This window comes from Talpa europaea, assembly GCF_964194135.1.
Source record: "Talpa europaea genome assembly, chromosome: 3".
Classification (NCBI taxonomy): Eukaryota; Metazoa; Chordata; class Mammalia; order Eulipotyphla; family Talpidae; genus Talpa; species Talpa europaea.
In genome coordinates this window covers 18,968,740-18,992,071 of record NC_140069.1, presented here as the reverse complement: position 1 = coordinate 18,992,071, position 23,332 = coordinate 18,968,740, and the positions used below count along the sequence as shown (strand labels likewise).

At 37.8% G+C, this 23,332-nt stretch overlaps 1 protein-coding gene across 1 annotated transcript in view; it reads right to left on the bottom strand.

Moving 5' to 3' along the window:
* Positions 1–10,259, bottom strand: part of CSMD3 (CUB and Sushi multiple domains 3) — a gene marked incomplete at both ends in the record, with an annotated part of 827,299 nt that extends 817,040 nt beyond the window's left edge. The window contains one exon of the mRNA XM_084229760.1: positions 10,082–10,259. Coding sequence (XP_084085886.1) covers positions 10,082–10,259 — 178 coding nt within the window. The remainder of the gene's footprint in view (positions 1–10,081) is intronic.
* Between the last annotated feature and the right edge of the window lie 13,073 nt (positions 10,260–23,332).

Below are 23,332 nucleotides of genomic sequence, written 5' to 3'. Positions count from 1 at the left end.
GTAAAAGAAAGTAAAATTGTTTTTCAGATATCATTCAAATCAAACAACTCTCATAGTAAAACCAAACAAACACATAGGATATGTTCTATAGGAAACCAAAATAGATACTAGACACTTAGAAATTAGAATAATATCAAACAATGAAACACCGCTGGTTATTTTATTAAGAAACTATTAATGAGAAAACAAGTTGGCTAATGGGAATGTGAACCAATTTGAGAAAATGCATTCTTCCTCTACCTCACCAAGATCAAGAAAACGTAATAATAAGTCAATTTTTGATTTAAAATTTCAGTAAACTAAAGTGAATTATTACAGTAGGATCAATTTTAAAATGGAGGACTTGTCTTACAATCAGGCAATTATCAACATTAAATAAAATTCTGGAATGTAAAGTTGTAGTAAATAGACTTGGAGACAGATTATAGGTGTATCTTTATTCCTGACTTTTGCCAACCTTGAAAAAATGTACATCTACCTGTTATAACATGCAAACCTATTTAAAGTAAGGATGTACAGTTAAAAAGTGTTCAATGTAATAAGTATATTTTACAAATAATACATATGAGCACATTACTAGGATATCTGAGCTTTAAAATTTGAAACACAGATTAAAATGATACACTAAATTATGCTCAGAAATGAATACAATTCAAATAACAAAGTAGAAAAAGGCTAATTTTTAAGAGAGTCTAATGTGCAGAAGGTACCAAAGAATTTTTGTTTATATGAAAATATATCACCCTCACAACAACAAAAAGATGCAATGCTAATTTTGGACACTTAAGTATAATTTGACATGTACATTTTGTAAATTGATGAATGTACATTTTAATTCTCCACTTGATTTTTAGGTTAATCTTTAGGCTGTATGATATTTCTCATTTACCAATATGGTTACATTCATGAATCTGTGTCTCCTTGCACAACTGTTTCCAGAAATACTGTTTTGAATCTGATTAAGTATGGGGTAATAGGTACAGTGGTCTTTCTTAACATGTTTTACTCCCATAAACTATTTAGGACAAAATAAGAAGACTCATGAGGCAGTACCAATAAAAGAGGCTCTTGACAGGGAATTTAAAGGCTCTTGACAGGAAATTTAAAACTGATTAGCACCCCTAGCATGACCAGTCACTTCAGTTCTCTGATCTGTCTCATTACGTGAAGATTGGCAGTTACACCTGTACTTTTAACCAATGGAGATGGATTATGTAGCTAGAGCTTTGATATGAGAATTTGCTTGACTATTAGATGTAAACTAGATAGCAGAGATTCCCCATTTGTGAAATTTTATAGGGCTAAATGGAAGATTAAGGTACCAAATGGTACAAATATATTTTTGAGTCTGTGGTAAAACTAGTAAATATTTTTATTCACATGTTATTATATGAGAAATTCATGCATTTACTTGTATTCAGAAATTTTAGATTTTCCTCAAGAGCACTGGGTTAGAACCTAAGGTTTACAAGTTTTGATTGTTTTTTTTTTTCTTACATCAAATGCACAAAATAGCTTTATAATTTAGAGTGACATGTTTCACTTACGTATTATTGTGAATTTGGTTCACTTACTAAAAGTAGAAAATATCTTTCAAAGTTATTCACAGGACCACTAAGATAACTATAACAATGATCTGATATATATAAGCCATTAATTATAAATTTAAAAATAATTAGATTTTCTTTTAAATTAAATTTTCAAGGTCTCAGTTTTGTTTTTTTCTTAAAAAATGAAGAGATTTAGTTAGCAACTAAATTTTAGTCTTTGATAAGTCTAAGGGCTTTATGAACCTTATCGTTTCAGGTGTTAATGACTAGTTAACCATATGTTCATGGAGAGTCATTGCATATTTCTGGCTTCAGGAAATGTGGATAATTTGTAAATGGAGATACTAATCTACATAGGAGATAACTGCTATCTTAGGAAATGCTTGTTAAAGCTCACAGAAGGAAAATGAGAGAGAGAACCACTGCACACTTTATAGAAAGGATTTAGCATAGACCTTGAACAGACAAAAGATGTAGCAGACAATTCTGTCCTGATATCATTCCTTAAAACATAATAATGTCTCTATATGATGCACCTCTGAGAAATGGAGTCAACATAATGAACTTGCTGTATAATGTAAAACTATAGCAGGAACACTTATGTTTTTCGAAGTTATTTAAGATTTAATAAAACCATTTTTGCAGTCTATTTCAATTAAAAAAAAATTATGTTCAAAGTAGTAGCCAACTGTATTTTTTAAGATGCCATAGTTAAAAAATTCCTCACATCACTTTAAACTATATAGCCATAAATATTCTTTTAAAATTGGTAACATAAAGTGAGTAGGTTAAAAGGACTTTACAATCCTTTATAATCTTAAATATTACAACTCAGCTTTTAAGAAAATCACTCATTAACTTCTCTATAGTTCAGTCACTTCCTGAAGGTTTAAGGCCCTCAAAATAATTAGCATTCATTATTTTGGAAATGTTGCTCTCATATCTTATAGAGACTTCTAAAATATTGCACATTATCACTAAAATTGAAGATAACCTGTTAACATTCTTAATTGTCCTTGCTGATATTTATGAAACATCCTATAATTTATTCTGGAGAGTTGTGAATGATGCCATTGTTTTATATAGATCTTATGAGAGAAATATACAGATGAAAAATCAGATTGCATAAACCTTATAAGAATATGACAAGCATAATAAAAACATAAAGGAAATAAATTGAGGAAGATGTTTTAGATTTAAATATCTTTAAATAAGAAAGTATGTCCAGATTATAAGAACGAATACATAAGAATTTGATTTTAAGCACTACTCCTCAAAGTTCTATATGAAACATGAAAAGCAGGGCACTGATTTTATTTTTATAGACTTGCAATGTCAGGAAATAGGTTTTATTGAAGATACACTTTGTTATTTACTTGCCATACATAGCATATCAATTTTAGAAAATGTCATTTCATATTTTTTTTGTCTTCTACCAAGTAGCATTTTTTTTTTCATTTTACCATGGAACATATAATCACTAATATTCTTATATAGTACTGATTGATACAGAGTATTTAAATATTTCAACTTTTGCAATTATCTTCATCAGTGCCATCTGAGTTAACCTTATAATAAACTTGAATTATAGTAGAAATAGTTGAACATGAAGTTAAATGCCCAATGAGCTAGTCTCGGTTCTGGAGATCATAATTTTGGGAAACTAATAAAACTCACTTATCCTTTTTCTGCATATGCATTTATTGGTGAAAATTGGAGCATGAACTAGGTGATACTTAAGAAAGCTTTCAGCCCTGCAACAGCCAAGATTCATAGTAAAATCAGTATTGGAATGCAACAGATGAAATCAGCTGAGTAGCAGGAGTAACATTTTTAAGCCAGTGGGGGGGGGGGCAGGGAGATGTTCTGCCCCTGATTCATAAAACTAGCACCTGAAGCACATGTGTGAAGGTGGTAAGTGGAAATTTCAGAGTGTTTCTCAAATGTATAATAGACTGGGAACTTAGCCAAAGTGAAATAATAGCAAGTGAGAAGAGGTTACATTTTTTTAATTTACTGTTATAGACAAGTTAGGGCTCGTGGTGTTAGGGATGAGGTGTGTTGGAGTTCATACTAGCTTCACACATAGAAGTGTATTTTGTGAACACTGATGAGAGCTTCTGGTGTCTTAGTGTTATATATATATTGAAAGCATGTATATATATATATATATGTCATCTATTTATAAGCCTATGGATATTCCAGAATATTCTAATCTCCATTATTTTATAGATTATGTAACTCAGGCTTAAGAAAGTTGATTTGCTACTACAAAGATAATTACTGGCAAATTCATTACGGTTAGTGATTTCACAATCTGTTCTTTCTACTTTTCTGTAGTGGATCTCAAACTTCAGTGTGCATCAGAAATATCTGGATGACTTATTAGAAAACCAATGTCTCTATCTCACTACCAGAACTTCTGTTTTAATGGGTCTGGACCTAAAGTTTGGTTTTCCTAACAAGTTTTGAGAGGATGCTGATGCTACTTGTTTGGGAATGCTTTGGAAATCTCTAAGTGCAACTATTATAAAGTCAATAGAACAATATTGTGATATCTAATGCCACATGACTACCATTGATATTCTTGTCATGTAATTATGGTATGTGATGTATATGCTACTATTATAGGGTTAGACTTTTTTGAGCAAGTTTTAAGAGTAAGCAATGTCATTATTATATAGAAAATATCAATCCTTAGGAATCCTCAGCTAGCACCAAGCAATAACTTAGTGAAAGGGTGTGATAACATGAAACACATTTGATGACTGCAAGATTTGAGGCTTGAGATGACCATGAGCACTGAGACCACGAAAATTAGGAGGTATTCAACACATTGATTTTTCTCAGTGACATCAATAAAAGCAATATCCCTGATAATAATGAGAGCCTTGTAAGGGTCCTAATTCCAAGAAAATCTTGTAGACATGTTGATTGATCGACCTAAAAAGTACCATGAATCACCAACCTGCTTACTCTGAAGGATAAAACATGACTTTGGTAGTGATATTGTCTGTTCTATCATCCTTACTGGATCTCACCCAAAATCTAAATCAGAACTGTCACTGTATCCCTAACCTATTATAAGTAAAGGGGATGGCAGAAAGGGGTAGAATGAGAAGCTGTATTTTAATGTGTATATAGCTAAAATAAAATGACCTTAAGTTTTATTTGTATCTCACACAATTTTTCCCAATTTCTTCACTTCCAATCACCTTAATATCTCAAACTTTGGAATAAAAGTACAAGATGGTATAATTTCTCAAAGAGTCATGTTGTACCTAAAATTAACAGGTGCCTCAAAAGAAACATTACTTGCTGTTTCAATGTTATCTTCCTAATTGGAAATCACATTGAAGGCATTTGATCTCCTGAAGTCTTTTCCAGAGACCTGACTACTTAGAAAGTCACTGTTTGGGACACAAGGGAAAGAAATATAGTCAGTGCTTAAGGAAGTGACATTTAGTCCTTTTCATGTATTTCTATTTGAGATCTCAGGAAAACATTCACATCAGAGTTTATTTCCACATGAGTACAGTGAATCATTACCTGCTTTGCTTCTTACCTCTCTTTTTTATTAGTCCTCACTCATGAGAGAGTTTTCCTATATTTAGAACTATGTGTAGTACTTTATTATTTGTGACTGTTTTATTTATTATTTCACTGTTCTCTAGAAACCAAATTTTGTGTTCAGTGAAAAGATATATATACCTAAAATCTATTTAACTATCCCACAAATAGAAACATTACTTAATATTATGAGCAGTAATAACTACTGAAACTAAGTCTATGTTACTGGAGTACTTAATTTGAGTGATTCTACCCCTTTTTCTCCTTGAAGGCTATCAAAGGAAGGTAGCATCAGGTTTTCTTTTCAGGAGGCTGAAAACTGCTCCTTAATTATTTCTGCTTGGCACACTCTACCTATGCTGGTTTGATGCAGCCGCCCTGAACTCCCCCACCCCCAACCCACTAGACTGGAAAATTCAGGAAAATTCGGTGCTGTGAAATGACATTTCAGACCAATTTCAACAAGACACTGTCCAGGGGAAGTTCAGCTCAGAATCCTAGATGCTGTTCAAGCCTTTTCGGGGTGGTAAATCGGGTTGGCTTAGCAACTCAGTGGTGCAAAGCCTCCCCAAAGGCGCAGTGTGGAGGGGGGAGAAGCAGTCCGCCTGCTGCCAGAGTCGATCTTTCTTTCTTCGGTTGTCCTGCTTCATTATTATTCTGCAATGCGCTGCAATCCCCATGCGTGCCCGCTTTCAGCGCTTAACTGGCCACTCCTACGGGGCTGGGAGTGGACTCCTTGGCGAACGAGATGACCCCATGCTGTTTCACTTCGTCTGCACTTTCCCCGAGGGTCCAACTCAGCCCCTGCTGCACTTGAACTCTTGGGACTGCCGCCCTGCTTGCCTTTTCCTAGGAGAGCAGGCTGGAATGGGGGTGAGGAGGATCTTGGAAAAGCAACAATCTCCATTATTTGTTCCCCAATGATTTTTTTTTTTTCTTTCTAACTCCCTGAGTGCCTATTAGAGAAGTTGTTTGAGTGAGGGCAGTGCTGCGGTCAGCTTAGAGAAAGGGAGCTTTGGAGGGCCTCCCTTGGATCCTGCAATGGCAAGAGGCTGAGCATCACCAACCCAGTAGTGTCCGGGAAACAGATGGGTAGCATTACCCACCGCGCGCCTGCGCCGCACCCCCGCCCCCCAACACACACACCTCTCGGTCTCTCTCCCTCCCTCCCACCATCTCTCCCCACTTCTCTGTCTCTCTCCCCTGCACTACTAGGTTGAGTCAGGCACTCAGTTTCCACAGCTCCGATGGCCCATGGCAATTTCAGAAGGTCTGGTGTTCCAGAAGAATTTAATAAGTACCCCAAAAGGAAATAGATGAGAGAGAGGGACACCAGCCCAAAGTGCAGCGAATCCGGGAGCCCAGACTCAAACATAAAGGTTACCTCCCAGCAGGTCTCATCGAGCTAACCTCGAGGGAAGCCAGTCGGTCATGCTGCTGGCTGGGAGGTGGTTTTGTTTGCGGTTGTTGTTGTTTTGTGATATCAACCCACCCCACCCCTCTTTAAAAGCTTCCTTAAGATAGTCCAGGTATTTACCTGACCTGCCAGGAGTGGGGGTGTCAGTCCCTGCGGACTCCGGGACGGGACGGAGACCTCCGGGTGCTGCCACCCTGGTGTGGGCGAGTTTCGAAGGAGCGCGGCTTTCCGCGCTTCTGGGCAAAGACAGCCACGTCCCTTTCTAGTGGGAATTAATGGGGGGAAAGGTGTGAGCCCACTCTTTAGGAAAGCTGCGTGAGCAGAGAGAGAGAGTGAGTGTGTGTGTGCGCATCTCGTTAGGGTCCCAGAACACGCGGGAATGTGGATCCTTCTCGAAGTCCTGGGTCCAGGAGAAGCTCTGGTGTGGGGTGCAGGGTGCAGGTCGTGGCACGCTGGCTCCAACCTCCTGCTGCCCTTCTGAGGTCAGTGTTCTCTGAACCTAACTGCAAGGTGTGTGTTCTCCCCCGGGATCCCCAAGAAGGAGCGTGGGAAAGCATCCCGCGGGTGTCTGTTTACGTGGGCGGGACGTTTAAGCACGACCTGGAGATTCACAGTTTCTATCGCATGAGACCTAAACAGACAGGTTACAGTTGCAGGCTGCGTTTCAGAAAAACCTCCACCGTGCGTGTGTGTGTGTGTGTGTGTGTGTGTGTGTTTCAGGTTGGACTAGCCATGCATCCAGGTCCAAACAGCCTCAGCCTCTCCCCACCCCGCAATTTGGTGGTTTTCTCTTCCTTTCATTTCAGATCAGAACAGTGGAGATAAAATGCCCAGAGAAGGTTGATTCTCTTTTCAACCCCACCCGAGTAGTTCGGGCCTAGTATGGAAGGCCACTTTGTCTTCTAATCTGAGGCGGTTCCTCCCACTAAGCCTCTTTGTCATTGCTGTTGCAGACAGAGGTGAGAGGGTGGAGGGCTGAGAAGTGTGGACAGAATTCTCTTGGCCAAAGAGGTTCACGTGGAAAACTCCGCGCCTCAGACTTGCTGAACCCTGGCGCTAGCCTAGCTTAGGACCTGCAAAGCCCTTAGAACGACTCTGCCTTTTCTGAGCCTCCCTGTGGGCCTGGAGATCCAGAGAAAAATGAAACAGTGTGGAAGACAAAAGCGGGCATAGACATTAGGGGAAGAACATATAAGACATTGCTGCAATCTCGGTTTTAAGAAAGCTTGGAGCCTGGGGTGAAATGAAAATAAAGTAAGAGGAAAGAGAAGCAGCAACTGCCAAAATTGGCACCACGGGCTACAGGAAATAGATCTAAAGCGGACATGCAGCCTTTTAAGTTTGTTTCTCAAAATTTAAGGACAGCGTTCCAAGTTGTAAAATATAGAAGATGCCTTCCAAGTGGTCGACAAGTGACAAAGAACCTTATTGCCATTTAAATTTATTTAACCATCTGTAGAAAATTGATCATGGACAGGACCAAAGAAGAGTGTGACATGCTCCTTTCTTCCTGTCTCCCCAAACTGGAATACACTCACTGGTGACCTAATATTTCAGCCCAAAGTCAGGGAGCTGGGAGTCGAAGAGAGGGGTCCCGTTTCCAGTGCTATTTGCAAGAAATGAACGCCCCCTTCCTTTTTATCGGCGCGTCTTATTCAGAAAATACGGCGGGTGCCGGCAGCCGGGCTGTAATTGCAGGAGGTTGGGCTCGGTGTTTGTCAGGCGGGCTTGCACGCCCAGATTCCGAGGCTACTCCCCCCACATAAGCCCCCCGAATGTGTTTTGGCTCAACAGGTATCACGTGAGAATTCGCACTTAACCCGCGGTCATCCTTTCGCGGGATCCACCCCAACATTTTTTCCTGCCTGGAGCTGTTGCTGGCTTCCTGCGCCTCCCCCACGCGGAGCGCGCGTCTAGCAGGCAGCCCCAGGGCCATCCATTAGCACCGACTCTCCGAGCGGCAGGCGAACTAAGCACAAATGCAAGGTTTCTCACGAGTCCAGCCGGCGACGAAAACCGCTTGCAAGCACCCGGAGATGCGGCTTGGGCACTAGGCAGTGTAGTTACGCCGCTTAAGACATGCGTTTTGCTTTAGAGCTGCGCTGAAGCTCGAGGGAAAAGAAAAACCAAGCTCCAAGGAGCAGGTTGGGATTACAAGGCAGTTGCTGCCACAGAGACCAGTAGTGACTTCTTGGCCTATAGGGATGTAAATTCAAATTCGAGACGTGCCAGCCATCACTGGTTCTAATAGAAGGAGAGGTAACCCCTCCAGCTCCTTCCATCCAAAACATGAATTATCATTTCCACTGAATGCAAATGGGCTGCTTTCTGTGGGGGGACAGCCAGCTGCAAGCTGGACAATAAACTGTTTCATAGAGACCCGGCCCGATTGCGGTTCAGAGAGGCACTCCTTTACAAAAGAAGAAGCGTCCAGTTTGTGTTGACAGCGATGGCGCGCCCGGGCCAAAACACCCCCGCCCCCCACCCAAACCACAGACACCCGGGATTTGAAACTAGCTTTACTGAAAGCAACATCCATCTCTTCTTTGAGAAATGCCATGAGTATGGGATGATGATTGTTCAAAAAATGATGGCAGGAGTCATAAACACCTCCTGAGTATTCTTTGCAGTAATTAATGGACAGCAGGGTGCAGAAGTTGTGGAACAGAACTGGGATCTATTTTGTCCCTGAGGGCAGCTCTGATTCCTAGGATCCTGACTGTCCCTTGCCTTTCAGTTTAGGAATAAATTTTGCATCCCCCCTCCCCACCCCTCCCCTTGTCTATGCATGTGACACTCACTCTACCTGTCTGAACGCTGAGACTTGCTGGGGATTTTCTTTTCGGTAGTCAGCTAATGACTTTGCTCCTACCTTCATTCATCCCCAAAGGTGCATCTTCACACTTTGTGGTGTCTCAGACAATTTTAAAGCCTGCTTTAGCGAAACCTTTACCACAGGACCTAGATAAGCTTCCCTACCATTTATCAACGCATAAGAGCCCACGTAGAAATCATTCACATATGCATGCAGACATTCACATAGGTTTGGGGATGCTCGAAAGACCCCCGTGCCCTAATGCTTTCAAAAACAGCACATCCCTCGCATATTTTTAACTTTCCTACCTGAAAGGGTTAAAAGGCATTCACAAGTGTCTTTTATATAAATATTCCAGTGAAACGATCAAACATTGGTTTGACTAAGAATCAAGGTAATTCTCACCACCAAGAAAAGTCTTGCAGAGGAATTCTGCCTGGATATCCACTAGTTAGAGGCTATAGGAACCAACTCACGTATTCGTTTGAGCATACTGCAAGAATATTTATTGAGCACAAGCTCAATCACTGCATTGAACGCCAAATCTGGCAAGCAAAATGCATTTCCTATCTGAGGGGGGGAGAAAAAAGAGCTGTGAATCAACTCCTTCTTCTGTATTATCATGATTGTTTTTATCGGTGCAAATTGCAAAGTAAGCTACCAGCCTCTCTAGCGACAAGTCAGCTCACCTCCATCCAAAGCAGAGGGGACCCCCGAAAGCAGACCTACCTTTCACACAAGACACCGTCAATAAAAAGACGAGGTTCCAAAACGTAAATCCACTTTTAATCCCCATTTTCTTCATCAGGATGAAGTCCAGGCGGCCACATTTAGCGCATCTTCTCGTGCCAGGTTCCCGGGGTTTGGATTCCTTTGCTCGGCTTTCCCCTTTGCGGATCCCTTTCATATTATTCGCGAGCTCCTAATTCCTGCTCCTCAGCCCGGCGCAGTGGAGTTGTTGCTGTTGTTGGTGCGCGGTCACAGCTCGGAGTGAATGGTGTTTCTGGGATACCACAGCAACCTTGACGAGGACTCAACCATCTCTCCAACGGGGGCACAAAGTCTCCGCTACTCTGGATTCTGCCTTTTCTTGTGCATTTTTTTCCCCTCCACCAAAATCTACCTCAATTCTAGCTCGTTATAGCAACCACCAGAAACCACTAGTGAGCCTCTTAAAGCCCAGCCCAGCTCTCTGACAAACTCCCCACAATATTTGAAATTAAGGGGCTTGTTTTTTTTTTTTTTTTCCTTCACCGAATAGATCAATTCTGCCTGTAAAAGCAGCCCAGGAAATATTATGTTAGTGAGCTCTCCATTGCAGCCTGTGAATACAGAAACATGCTAAAGGACTGTTTTAATGGGAGAATCTGTGTTGCGTTTGGGGAATCCGAGATGGCAATGAACCGGGCTCCCTAGATGCCCACGTCCTTATTATGGGACATGTGTTACTACTGTAGTTGCAGTATATTTCAGGCAGACGTCTCGCATGTATTATCCTGCGATTTAATTGAATAAGATCTCAGAGAAGAATTTATTTTGCACGCATCCATTTACATATCCCAATGCCTGCGTGCAAACCGTAACCGGGTTTTTAAGAGTCGGCAAACCGATTTCGTCCCTGACCAGGGCGGGGGATGGCGGGTGGTGTGGGGGTGGGGAGGGAGTCGGAGTCATCTCCCCAAATAGTTCGCTCTTTCATCTTCGCTACCCCCTTTTCAGCTGAGCTGTGCCGCAGCTAAACCACTTTATCCGTGGCAGCTATCTAGCACAGACGCATTTGTCTTAATTCCAAATTGTTCCCAAATATGTAAGTGAGAGATTTCTTTCAAATCGGAAAATGTATGTATCTATACATCTGGACTTGGCAACCCCACACACCAGCGAAGGGTTAAGATTGTAAAAGGGAAGAGTTCTTCCGCCATCTACTGGCGGTCGCTAAGTCACCCTCTTCTCTTTCCCATGTAGTGGGCACCCTGTTTCCTTCAGCTGCTGGTGCAGGGAAACTGCGTCCCCAAGACCAACGTGGTTTTCTTTTCTTTCTTTCTTTTTTTTTTTTTTTATCTTGCGTGTCAATGTCCTAATCTTTTTTTTTTTTTTTTTAACTGGTCCCGGTCCAGATATTACAACCAGCAATTCCCTTAGTCTGGTGCCACCTTAGTGATCTGCCCTTTTAGGCGATCGGAGAGCCCATCTAGGAGCCAGAGCCGGAGGGAGGGTTGCAGCGCTTTCTCAAGAATAGATAATTGCCCGTGCTTCTGGCTCTGTTTGCCTGCTTAAGGGTTTGGGCGGGGGTTGGGGGGTTAACATCTATCTGCTGGATTTGCTCAAGAAGACAGCCCAGTGTTGAGTCTGCAGCTCTCCACATTGCCCACACACGATGGCTTCTGTCCCGTACACCACACCATTACCCTGGCCCGCTTTTGTCCCGGGGCTCGACGTGGAGCTACCTGCTCAGGGGAGCAAGGCGGTTGCATCTGGAAGGAGTTCTGCTCTGGGAAGTGGGCACATTGTGAGCAACCACAGGCGTGCGTGGTGAGTGGGTTCAGTCTGCAGGCGTAGGAAGGATGCTAAGCCCTCCCCGTTCATGGTATTTTATGTGGGGCTTTGATTCTTCCAGGGTGTCGGCGTGTGCGTGTTAGACAAGGATATCTCTCCTGGGCAGGGAGCCTTAGCAAGAGGCAAATACTGTGGACACCCAAGTGACCTCATTAAATTCGGAGAAGTACATTAAGGGCGGTGTGGCAGCATTTGCTCCTTCCATCAGTGCTTTCCTTTATTGTCCGCATATGCAGATTTGGAAAGGGGAGTGGGCGACTGGGTTGGGACTAGACCGTAATTGGGAGGATCAACACCGAAAACGTCATTATCCTGCTCAGCCACCAAGGTGGCGGCGCTGGCATTGATTTCAGTCAAGATGTCAGAATGTGAGCTGCTGCTATTACCTTTCCCGGGTTGAACAAGGAGTTCCATGCAAACAGGTCCTTGGACTTAATGAGGACACTCGGCAAAGCCCTCCTTACTAAGTAGAGAGACGTTAGTCACCTCAGATGAATTCACTTTTTATTAAAGGAAAGCAATAACCTTGGGTGTGTGTAATCTAATTGAACGTCAACTTTATATCCAAGACAGAAGGACATTAAACAAACAAAAAAAATATTTCTCAAGTCAGTAATATTTTAGCAGTAATTATTGTGCACAAAATAAACGTTGACTATGTGACCACATTGACTAAGACACTAATTTCTGATACTCATTTTCAAACATGTTAATCCCATAATCCAATTATCTTTTCCTAAATGAATCCTGTCTATCATTTCAATATGAATTTGTTAAAAGATTTATCTAGTAGCTCAGAATACACTGAACAACACTTGAGTTTCTTGTTTTTACAGTTCAGAATAAATCACAAACCGTTTTTCACCCACATCTGAGACAAGATGGAGAATTATATTTTACTGATGGGAAAAGTTAAGGCATGAGGAAATACACCAGTTTAGCCAAGGTCATTAGCAGGAGCACTGACATTTAGCCCAATTCATTTAGCCATGGATCACACTGTCTTTCATGCCAAATACTCTCCTCTTCAAGGGAGCTTTTCCAAAGGTATTCCAGAAACAACATTACCAGTCAACATCCTAGATAAGAAATCCCTCAATTTCTAAATTTGGGAGGAAACAATCATCTATCTCAGTTGATCTGTAGGAAAACAACATAATTGTACGTGATTTGTTTAAGACTGTTAGAAAAAGAAGACAGCAAAAAGATAACTAACATAAAGGCAAATCTTAAGTGCTTGCTGTACATTAGACATGTTTCCTATATTTATATGGCACAACTCAGTCTCACTACAATGTGTTGAGCAGGTACTACAATTAACTTCATTTTATAGTTGAATAAATTGATACACAAAGAAGTGAGCTATCTTACTTTGCCCAGTAAAACATCTAAAAAGAAATACAAACGTATGGTGTTTGAAATTTGAGTCACTACCCTCGTCCACTGTAGTTTCCAATCCTAGTTCTCAAAGATGCTTATTTTAAAAGCATTATGGAAAAAAGTGATATTTACCTACATAATCATAGAAAAGCAAAGATTTATTAGTTAATTTAAAGGTGATCAAATTTAAAAATTTAATATCTACATATCTAAAGAAAAACTTTTTTTTCCTTTTTAATACATGTCTGCTACTAAAATTCCTATTTTCTCTCTTTTCTGTTTCTTTCTGATCTTACTGACCTGTTTCACATACGCTGCAACGAAGAAAAAAAAAAAGTGATTTGGAAGAATCATCAAGCCAATCACAATGATTATGTACCTAGGAGAGCATTTTTAAAAGTTTACATCAGAAATGAATGAGTTCTTTAAACAGGAAGTGCTAATTATCCATTTTTAAAGTTGTCCCCAAATATCTGTGGAATACAAGTAAATCTATCCCTATAACACAGCTTAGTTCATAGCTAAATATGAGAAAACTGGTCACTTTTCCAAAAATTGCTTCATATGAATCCATGTCCTCAGAATGTATCTGCTTTGTTTTGACATCACAAGGACAATATCCAGAAAAATGATCAGAAAAGAATGAGTAAATTGAAAACATATATATAAATACTTAGAAAGAGGTTAACATTAATTCTGAATAGAAATGTATATGTCTTTGACAAAATTATGAACTTAGAGTTTTTCTTAACTCATGTCATACATACATAGGTTTGTGTGAGGATATTATTCAAGTGTATTTATTTTGTTGCAGACATTTTCCTACCTGAGCCAAATTCCCACTGACTATAAGGTTATACTTTTTTTTAAGATTTATTTCTTTATTTATTTATGCAAGCACTGGGTACCGTCAGAAGCACGGGAGGGTGAGAGAATTCAACAGAGCCAGAGCAGGGCACAGAACAGGCAGACCGACGAAATACACTGCTGAGGGGAGCAGCGGGCAGCAGGAGAAGTCTGCGCGCCATGTGGGACCTTCACCTGGGTGGCCGGGGATCGAACCGGTGCTACAGAGGCTGCAGGCAGCTTTGCAACCCAGCGCTCAACCGCTGTGCCACCAGAGGAGGCCCTAAAGATATACTTTTTAATTAAAAAGCTCCATCTTTATTGGTCTGTGCAGGGGTTGGGAAACCTAGTTGGAGTAAAATAGAAATGTTAATGATTTACAAATTCACAAGCAGCATTTTCCTGTTTGTTTGCAGTTTTATATAGGATTTCTTGTCAGAATATAGGAGAAAAAGAAAAACTTGCTTTCTTGTCTTTTCATAAATATCCGTTGTTGGATCAGTCCTGTCTGACCTCTCCAGTTCCTGGAAGTAAAACATTTGAATTGAAATGTGGACTCTAGGGGCCTCCCTGGTGGTGCAGGAGGTTGAGCGCTGCACTGTGAAGCTGTCCATAGCCTCTGCAGTGCTGGTTCGATCCCCGGCTGCTCCCTGGCCGCCGGGCAAGGGTACCAGATAGCGAGCAGACCTCTCCCGCTGCCCGCTGCTCCCCTCAGCTGTGTACTTTGTCAGTCTGCCTGTTCTGCTCCCTGCTCTGTCTGGTGAATCCTCTCACCCTCCCATGCCTCTGGCCTGTAACCCGGTTCTTGTATAAAAATAAATCTACTAAAAAAAAAAAAAAGACAAAAAAAGAAATGTGGACTCTAGAATAGTGACAGAATTCTAATTAAAGTCTATAAATTTCCTCCATTTGCAATTGTCCCTATTTGGTTATAGAGAATGAAAGAAAGTGACCTGATATTCATGGTAAAGTAACTTTTCTTAAAACAATCACTTTGAGAGGATAAGTGATTGAATGGATAGAAATGTCTGTCTTGCTATTAATCAGGAAGTATTGTTGAGAGGTGGAGCTTAGTCTCTGGACTTTGGAAAGTGGTACTAAATGTGCTTTCCTAGGCATGCATTTCCCTTTTATCCTGACTTAAATCCTTAAATTTCATTAATGATGAGTCTGTAACAAGTCTTAACAGGCATTTCAATCTTTTTAAACCTTAACCACAATAAGAAAGTCAGACACTGAAGTTTATATATCACATCAGTGTGATAATAGTGTGTTTTATAGAATAAGAAAACAGAAAAGCTTTAAAACTTCAGGCAGTAGCTATTGTTCTGTCCAAACAAGATAAACCCGTGTTTTGATTAAAAATAAAACTTCAGTTTTAACATGAGTCACAAATACAATAAATTGAGCACATTACCATTTGATTTTACTTTAACTGGTGTCTTCTTAAATATAGACAATGCAACACATAAATAAATAAATTAATATAAGCTTGATAAGGCCATTTTCCTGAAAGAAGAAAACCATGGATAGTTGAAGACATGTAGCCAATACTGACCTTAAGATAAAAGAGATGAAAATTTAAAGAATCTTTAAAGACCTTTCTGTTTGTCTTGAGGTGGTTTCACTCTCTTGTGTATGCTGCATCTTACGTCATTTAAATTGTTTCTGCTTAAAGGACTAGAAATGAAAATTTAAGTAAAAGGTTGTTTTGCAGAATAAACAGGATAATCAGGATAATCCAGGTCTCTTCATAAGTAATAGAGTTGTCTTGCTGACATGATTTGAATAAATCTCAATTCCCAATTTAGCAGATCTTTTTATCATCTCTTTAATTCTAATTTAGTTATGCAGTAGCAGCTTCAAATTATCTTGAGAATATATAAATATTTAGAGAACATAAATCTAAAGTATGCATTCCATAAGATACCAAATCTATCAAAATTAGTATCAAAATGCAAGGCATATTTTGTTTCTTCCCCTGAAGTTATCTGCCAATCAACTCATTATCATCTCCCAAAAATTTAATATTCTGACTGCATTATCAACCATATTTTCTGTGCTAATCATCAAAATTGATTATAATTTTCTGAGATAAATGCATTTTGTCACATATTCCAAGCACAATGAAACAACTAATAAACTTTATTTAGTAGTTTTCTAGTATATTATAGGGAGCATGTGTGAGACCTTTATTTTTTGTTTCCACTCATCTACTTAAGCATTAGTTTTCTGAAATTTTGCTGAAAAATCTAAACAGTAGCATTAAAGGATTTGGCAACTGAAACTAATTCTAGAAGGGTATAAGCATTTGTTTTAAAATTATATTTGATTGTAATCCCAAAAGCCCCAACTAAGCAAAACAACTCCTAACCTACAGCAGGCAATTTCATCTTACCTGTGCTTGGAATTTCCTTTCATATGATAGTGAAGTGGTTATGCTGTAGTAAAGCAGGATTCATTAACATTTTTATCAATAAAATTGTGAGGTTATTTTTTTTCCTAAATGTTTAGAAACTCTTAGAGGAACTGTGAATAAAAATATTGTTGGAAATTTCAAAAATGTTAAGTCTATTAGCCATACTTGTCTTTACATGTTCTTATGTCTGAACCATATTTGAGTATGCATATTCTTTAATGCCAACATTTAGCCCTTCCCAAATGATCACTTGAACTGTTATTTCATTGGTTTTACAAATTTATCCAAAAAAAATAACAAATGTTGAAGTATTTCCTAGAATAAGAGTAAAGGAAGTCAAACAATATAAGCCTTTTTTCTTCAGGGAAAGATAACAGTGACCTTGACTTAGAAGGATCATTTTGGCCACCAAAGGAAAGAAAATCAATGCAGCTGATTTTGGTTTGGCTCCACATAATCCAATTTGGATTGTAAGTACAAATATCTGTTCCATCTGAACAGGAATCAATTTCATCTTTGCTCTTTGTGTAGCAAGTGTCATTTTCATCTGTATGTTCATTCATTTATTTAAGAAATCATTTTGAGCTTCTATTGCAAGGAAACAAAAATCATGGCATTATATATTAGTCAATCCTCAAGGAGCTTACACTATAATAGAAAGGATGAAATATATTCTGAAGTAATAATAGTGAATGGCAATATAGTATAACCACTTTAAGGGAGATGTCTGTAAAGTAATAAGTTGGTGAAAGATAATTCATAGCTGGGAGAATCGTAGAAATCTTCAAGAAGGAGATATGCACTTGAGGCCCTCTAGAATCATCTATGAATATTAATTGGAAAAATCTTGGTGGGGAGGGTCTTTGCCAGATATAGTATAACTATATAGAAATGTAGTTAGATAAGCTATAAGCATACTTAGGTTTTAGTCAATTAAGTCAAGTTATAATTTGAGAAAAGACATGGAAGATAAGTCCAGATAGGTAAAGTTACTACAGAAGAAGTGGGGATTGGAAGATAGTAATAGTCCTTGCCAATATTTTCTACTCTTTTCTTCTTTACTAGACCATAATTATTGGTCAGTTCAAGTAAACCTCCAGAGGCACAGTTTTTAAACAACTCTATCAACAGATTGTTTCATTGAATAAGCAAATCAATTTGTTGTTTTAGTATTTTGTATGCAGTGGTTTATAAAAAGAATTAATGTAAGCTTTCAAGTTGATTGAAACCATGAGGCAGTTTAGGCAAACTAAATCAGGGTCAATAATTATTAAATGAGACAATTTAATATAAATATAATAAAATATGATATTAATTAATATATAACATAAAATGGTAGTTAGATCTAGAGTATGTTTGCCTCCAGTTATTTAGAGTGAACACATATACATATATGAACACATATGCAAATATCATATTTGCAAAAGCATCGATAATTTACCTCATTGTCCAGTAGATGAACACTAAGGAAAATTTCAAATGTCTAGAGTAGGCTTGAATGAAATTTGAATCCAGTGCATGGCATAAAAAAATTATATGGTTACAATAGCAATGGTATCTATTAGGAGGTTAAGCTATCCAACAATTTTGATATGATGATCACTCAATTTTTACTTTTCAATTTTTTCGAGTGTGCTTCTCCTGGGACAAAAGGAAACTTGATCTCATTGTTCCCAATGACAACAACAACAACGACAACAACAACAACACAATGATATTCCTAGTTAGAAGTCCTGCACACTTAGTAATTGGGAGGAAATGTAGAGGGGGACCATTACAGTTCATCACAAGTTTTTTCCTTTCCAAAGGAAAAACAGTAAATTCTTGTTTCAGTCTGGATCAGTTTGTAGTAATACCTTTAAGATAAACCATCCCCCCCAAAACAAACAAACAAACAAACAAACAAACTGGGATTGAAAATGCTTTTAGGGACAGAAGATGAGCCTTAATTTTTCATCTATAAAATAGTAATAACTGTTTATTTCACAGATTTTATTAACTCTCATACAATATGATACAGAAGAAGTTACTTTATAAGCTTATAATTCCTTACCATTCCTCTAATGGGTACTATTAAAAAAAGTTATTTCCCCCCAAAAAAAGTTATTTCCAAGAGCTAACTCCTGGAAACTTGTGAAATGTAACCTAATTTTGAAGAAAAAACATCTTTGTAACTAAGATCAGTAACTTGAGATAACACTGAATTTAGAGTGGATCCTAAGTTCAATGATAGGTCTCCTGAAAACAGAAAAGTTTGAGACACAGATGAGACACTGATATGAAAATGGAAGCAGAAATTGGAGGGATGGGTCTATAAGCCAAGGAATGGTAGAGTGCCAGCTGACTCTAGAAACAGGGAGAGAAACTGGTATCCATTTCCTGCATTTCCTCCAGAAGATTCATCCTGCTAACATCTTGATTTCAAGCTGTTGAAGGAATGATTTCCTGTTGTTTTAAGGCACCAAGTTTCTGTCAATTGATATAGCAACTGAAAGAAATGAATACAGTACCAGATGCAGCCACTGATATTGATTGGTTTTAATGAACATGGCTACTGGATTTCAATTTGATCCTTGATTCATTCTCTCCCTCTCCCACTTCCTTCACCCTCTTGCCTCAAGAGGTTTTCTCCCTATCCCCACCCTAAATGAGAAGATTCTTCACTGAAACACTTTGACCATTTTGAGATCACTGTAACTTTTCATTAACATTCCATTTTTTCAAAATGCTTCAATATATGCATGACTCTTACCTCTTTTAGAATGAGTTTTATTTAACTCTTGTGTGTCTCACCTAACATTCTCAAGCCCTCTTCCTGACATTTGTGTCTCAGTATAATTTATATTGCTCTCATTCCTTCCCATATATACTACTTCCTTTCCCAATTTGCTTCCAGATTGAACTTCTCTGTAATCCCTGCCATTTTTTTTCTCAAATATTCAGAGTGAGGAACCTTGTTTTTATACCCCATTCTTCCTATGTATAGTAGAGTCAAGCATTAATATATCTGCTTTACATTGGACTGAAAATGTCTGCTTTACATTGGATTCCATTATGTCTTTTTTATTCTAGTCTACCTCCATCATATGAGCTACCTGGTAACTATATCATTTATGTATCACTGTAAGGACATCCCAGTTACTCAGACAGTCACCCTGTTTGCAGCTTCCCCTCCATCTGATCATGCACTGAGTAAAATAATTTCATCCTTAGTCACTTTCTCAAACAAACTATGTGAATCTTTTATCACTATCTTCAGTATAAATTGGTGGTCTTTTCTTAAATCCACCATCCAGTTTACTCCTCTGACCAGTACATTCTCTGAATGAATGTATTTGCAGTCCATATTTCAATCTTTACTAACATAGTTGTCTTAGTTTCTAAGGCATGCTTTGACTTTTATTAACATTTCCAAATTCCATATTTCACACTGAGTTCAAGTCTAATATTTTTCAGGCATATTGTGTTTGTCCAATTAAAAGGACTTTAAACATCTTTCTTTAAAAGTATGACCTGTATGTAATGCTTTTTAAAAACAAATGCAATAATTTTCTATGTATCCTTAATCAAAGGACAAAAGCTTAGAGTAAAATTTTAATATATTTCCCAGGGAGTTTTGTTATATTTCTTTATTAATTTACCTTGAAATTTCTCCATTGCTAAATGACAGAACGAATGTACTTCTTTTCTAAAAATGTTTTTTATATGGAAATATCTATTTCACGTGGTGTACTCCATTATACCCCAGAGATAATTTTTTCAGTGGCTTCTGTAAAGCCGTTTTAAAAAGGACCCATGACACTGGCCTGTGCAGTAACAGAATCAGGTAATTACTACCCCTTGTTAGCACTTACCTTGGCTACTTTTTATAACCATTCTCTCCTTATCCCTTTGACTATCCTCTTTTTCTCAACCTCAGAGCCCTTGGGATATTTATCTATGTCCACTCTTTGCTTATTTATGTTATTGAGGTTGCTGAGTCACATGACAGATCCATGTTTAGTCTTTTGAGAAATCTCCACACTGTTTTCCACAGGGTGTCTGAAAGTATTTTACATTATTAAATTGTCTGTGATGTAAATGTCCAGAATTTGTTTTTATTGTTCTTACCTTTTTGCATGTAATTGTCTCAAATTCCTTCCATTTTCTTGAAAATGTCTGTATTTCATCCTTATGGCTACATAATATCCCATTGGTGAGCATATGCCACATCTTCTTGATCTGATCATCCACCGATGTACAATTAGACTGATTTCATGTCTTAGCTATTGTAAATAACACTGCTCTGAATATTGTGGAACATATAGGGTTTTTTGTTGATGTTGATGATGATGACGGTTCCATATTGTGTGGATATATGCCCAAGAGATCATGAGGTATTTCCATTTTTAGTTTTTTAACCAAAGGTAAATGTTAAAATTTATCTGATAATTTAAGGTAATTCCAGATTGCTTTACATAATGATTGCACCAATTTACATTCCTACCAACAGTGTATTGTAGTTATTCTCTTTATTCTGTATCCTCTTCAACACTTGTTGTTGGAGATTGTTTTCATATGTGCCATTCTCATGCTTATGAGATGGTATCTCCTTGTAGTTTTAATATGTATCTCTCTTAATAGGAGTGACCGCTTTTCATATATTTGTTCTTCTAGATATACTCTGGTGAATTATGAACACATTTCTACTTCTCATTTATATCAATTTGTTTTTTTTTTGTTTTTTATTGTTGACTTGTATGTTTATTTAAACATACCCTGGATATTAATCCCTTATCAGTTATAGTGTAAATATTTTCTCTCATTCAATAGAATGTCTATTTAATCATCTTTTATTTTCTGTAACTGTATAGAATTATTTTAACTTGAAGTAATCCCTCTTGTTTAAGTTTGTTAATTCTCTTGCCATAGGGCTTGGATCACCAAAAATATCTTTATTGTTGTTATTATGGAACAAATGGCCAATTTTTCTTCTATGTATTTTATTTTATTGTAGCATATTTTATATCAAAATCTTTAATATATTTTGAATGTACCTTTGTGTATGGTGTTAGCAAGTAACCTAACTTCATTCTTTTATGTTTGGTTTTCCAATTTTCCAAGCACCATTTGTTAGTGTCTTCCCCCCCTACTTTATGGCCATAGCTGGTTTATCATATATTAGGTGCTGGTATAAACATGTACTTATTTCTGGGATTTTGATCATATCTCTTTTATTTACATCTGCATTATTTTGAGATGTTTATACTACTTTGCTTTACTTTGACTTTGTTTTTGCATTTAATGTTTTTATAAATATATTGGAATGTGTTTCGGCTTATTAGAAAAATGTATCTCTAAGATGGCCACAACAAACCCTTTTCATACTATATTTAAGTGTATTTGTTTGCTGAATGCTTAGTAGATGATATTTTCACAATGTCGTTCTTTGACTATATTTTGTATTTAGTTAATGGAAATACTGATGTATGTATGTGTATATATGTTTATGAGAGAGAAGAAAAACACATAATGCAAAGAAAGCAGGGAAAGAAAAGCAGGTCTGTGTCTACTAACATTAATTATAATAAAATGTTTGATAAATAATGCCAGAAAGACTACTCTGCTTTCTTCCTTGGCTCTGACACACTCCAATTTCCCATGCAAAAGCAGTTCTGTCTAACTGTTTGGCAGATTGTTTGAGCTGGAATTAAATGTGCACAGCTGGCACCATCTGCTGCAAATTCTTTAATTCTTGTTATCTCTTAAACAGCTTTTGGTTTTGTTTTATTCATAATTCATTTATGTGGTATGAGAAAGACCTGTTGGGGTCTTAATAATGCTTAATGGATGTATTACTGGTTCCCAGATTGGTTAGCCATAACAGACTCTGGTTTATCAATACTGAGTACCTATCTAGCTTTATTGATGACCAGACTGTTTTTTTGAACTAAAACCAAGGTCATTTCTCTTTAGCCAATTAGAAAGTTTCTTAATGTGATGCATTATAATAATCATATTTCAAGCATTTCTTCTTGTATGACTTTAATTTCTTTTCTTACCTATTTTTACAATCGACAACTAGAACTTTTGAATCACAATCTCCCAGCCACAGAGCAAATCAGAAACCTAAAAGTTATGTTATGCCTCATTCCACTCTTTCCCTCATCTCTTTCCTATTCTATTTTCTTAAAATCTCTAAAATCATTGTCTTCCCATGAATCTTATCACTACAGACTTTGTATAGGCCCTCAACACTTCATGCCCCCAACTCAATTCAATGCATCTTTCTTGAGGACTTAGTTATCTTTCTGAAATGTAATTCTGATCATTATACTCTCCTAGGTAAAATTCTTCAATGTCTCTAAACTTCTTTCAACATATAGTAGAAACATTTGTGCATTGCTACCAGTAACGGTCCTCTCTCTTCCTAACATATTCTTCCTGGCTTTTGTTCCCATTTTGCCTGGAAAACTTCAGAACAGACTTTAAACCAAAGCTTCAAGTGGCTTTTTTCTTTTTCTTTTTTTGCATGAAGTATTTGTATTGATACACTTCCCAAAGTTATTCCAGGAAACATACTTACATAATCAAGGTTTATAAATATTGTTATTGTCAAAATATTCATGTCCCTCCCCCCCCCACACTCCAAGAAATAAATAATTTGCCATTAGTTCCTCAGATGTTCTTGGCTGACATTTAGGTACTTAAAAATAAATAGATAAAAATTATTGTGGTTCTTATTTTCCTTGGTTTTCATTCTCCTGGTTTGAAAAAAAAATGATGAGTAATTCTGTTCA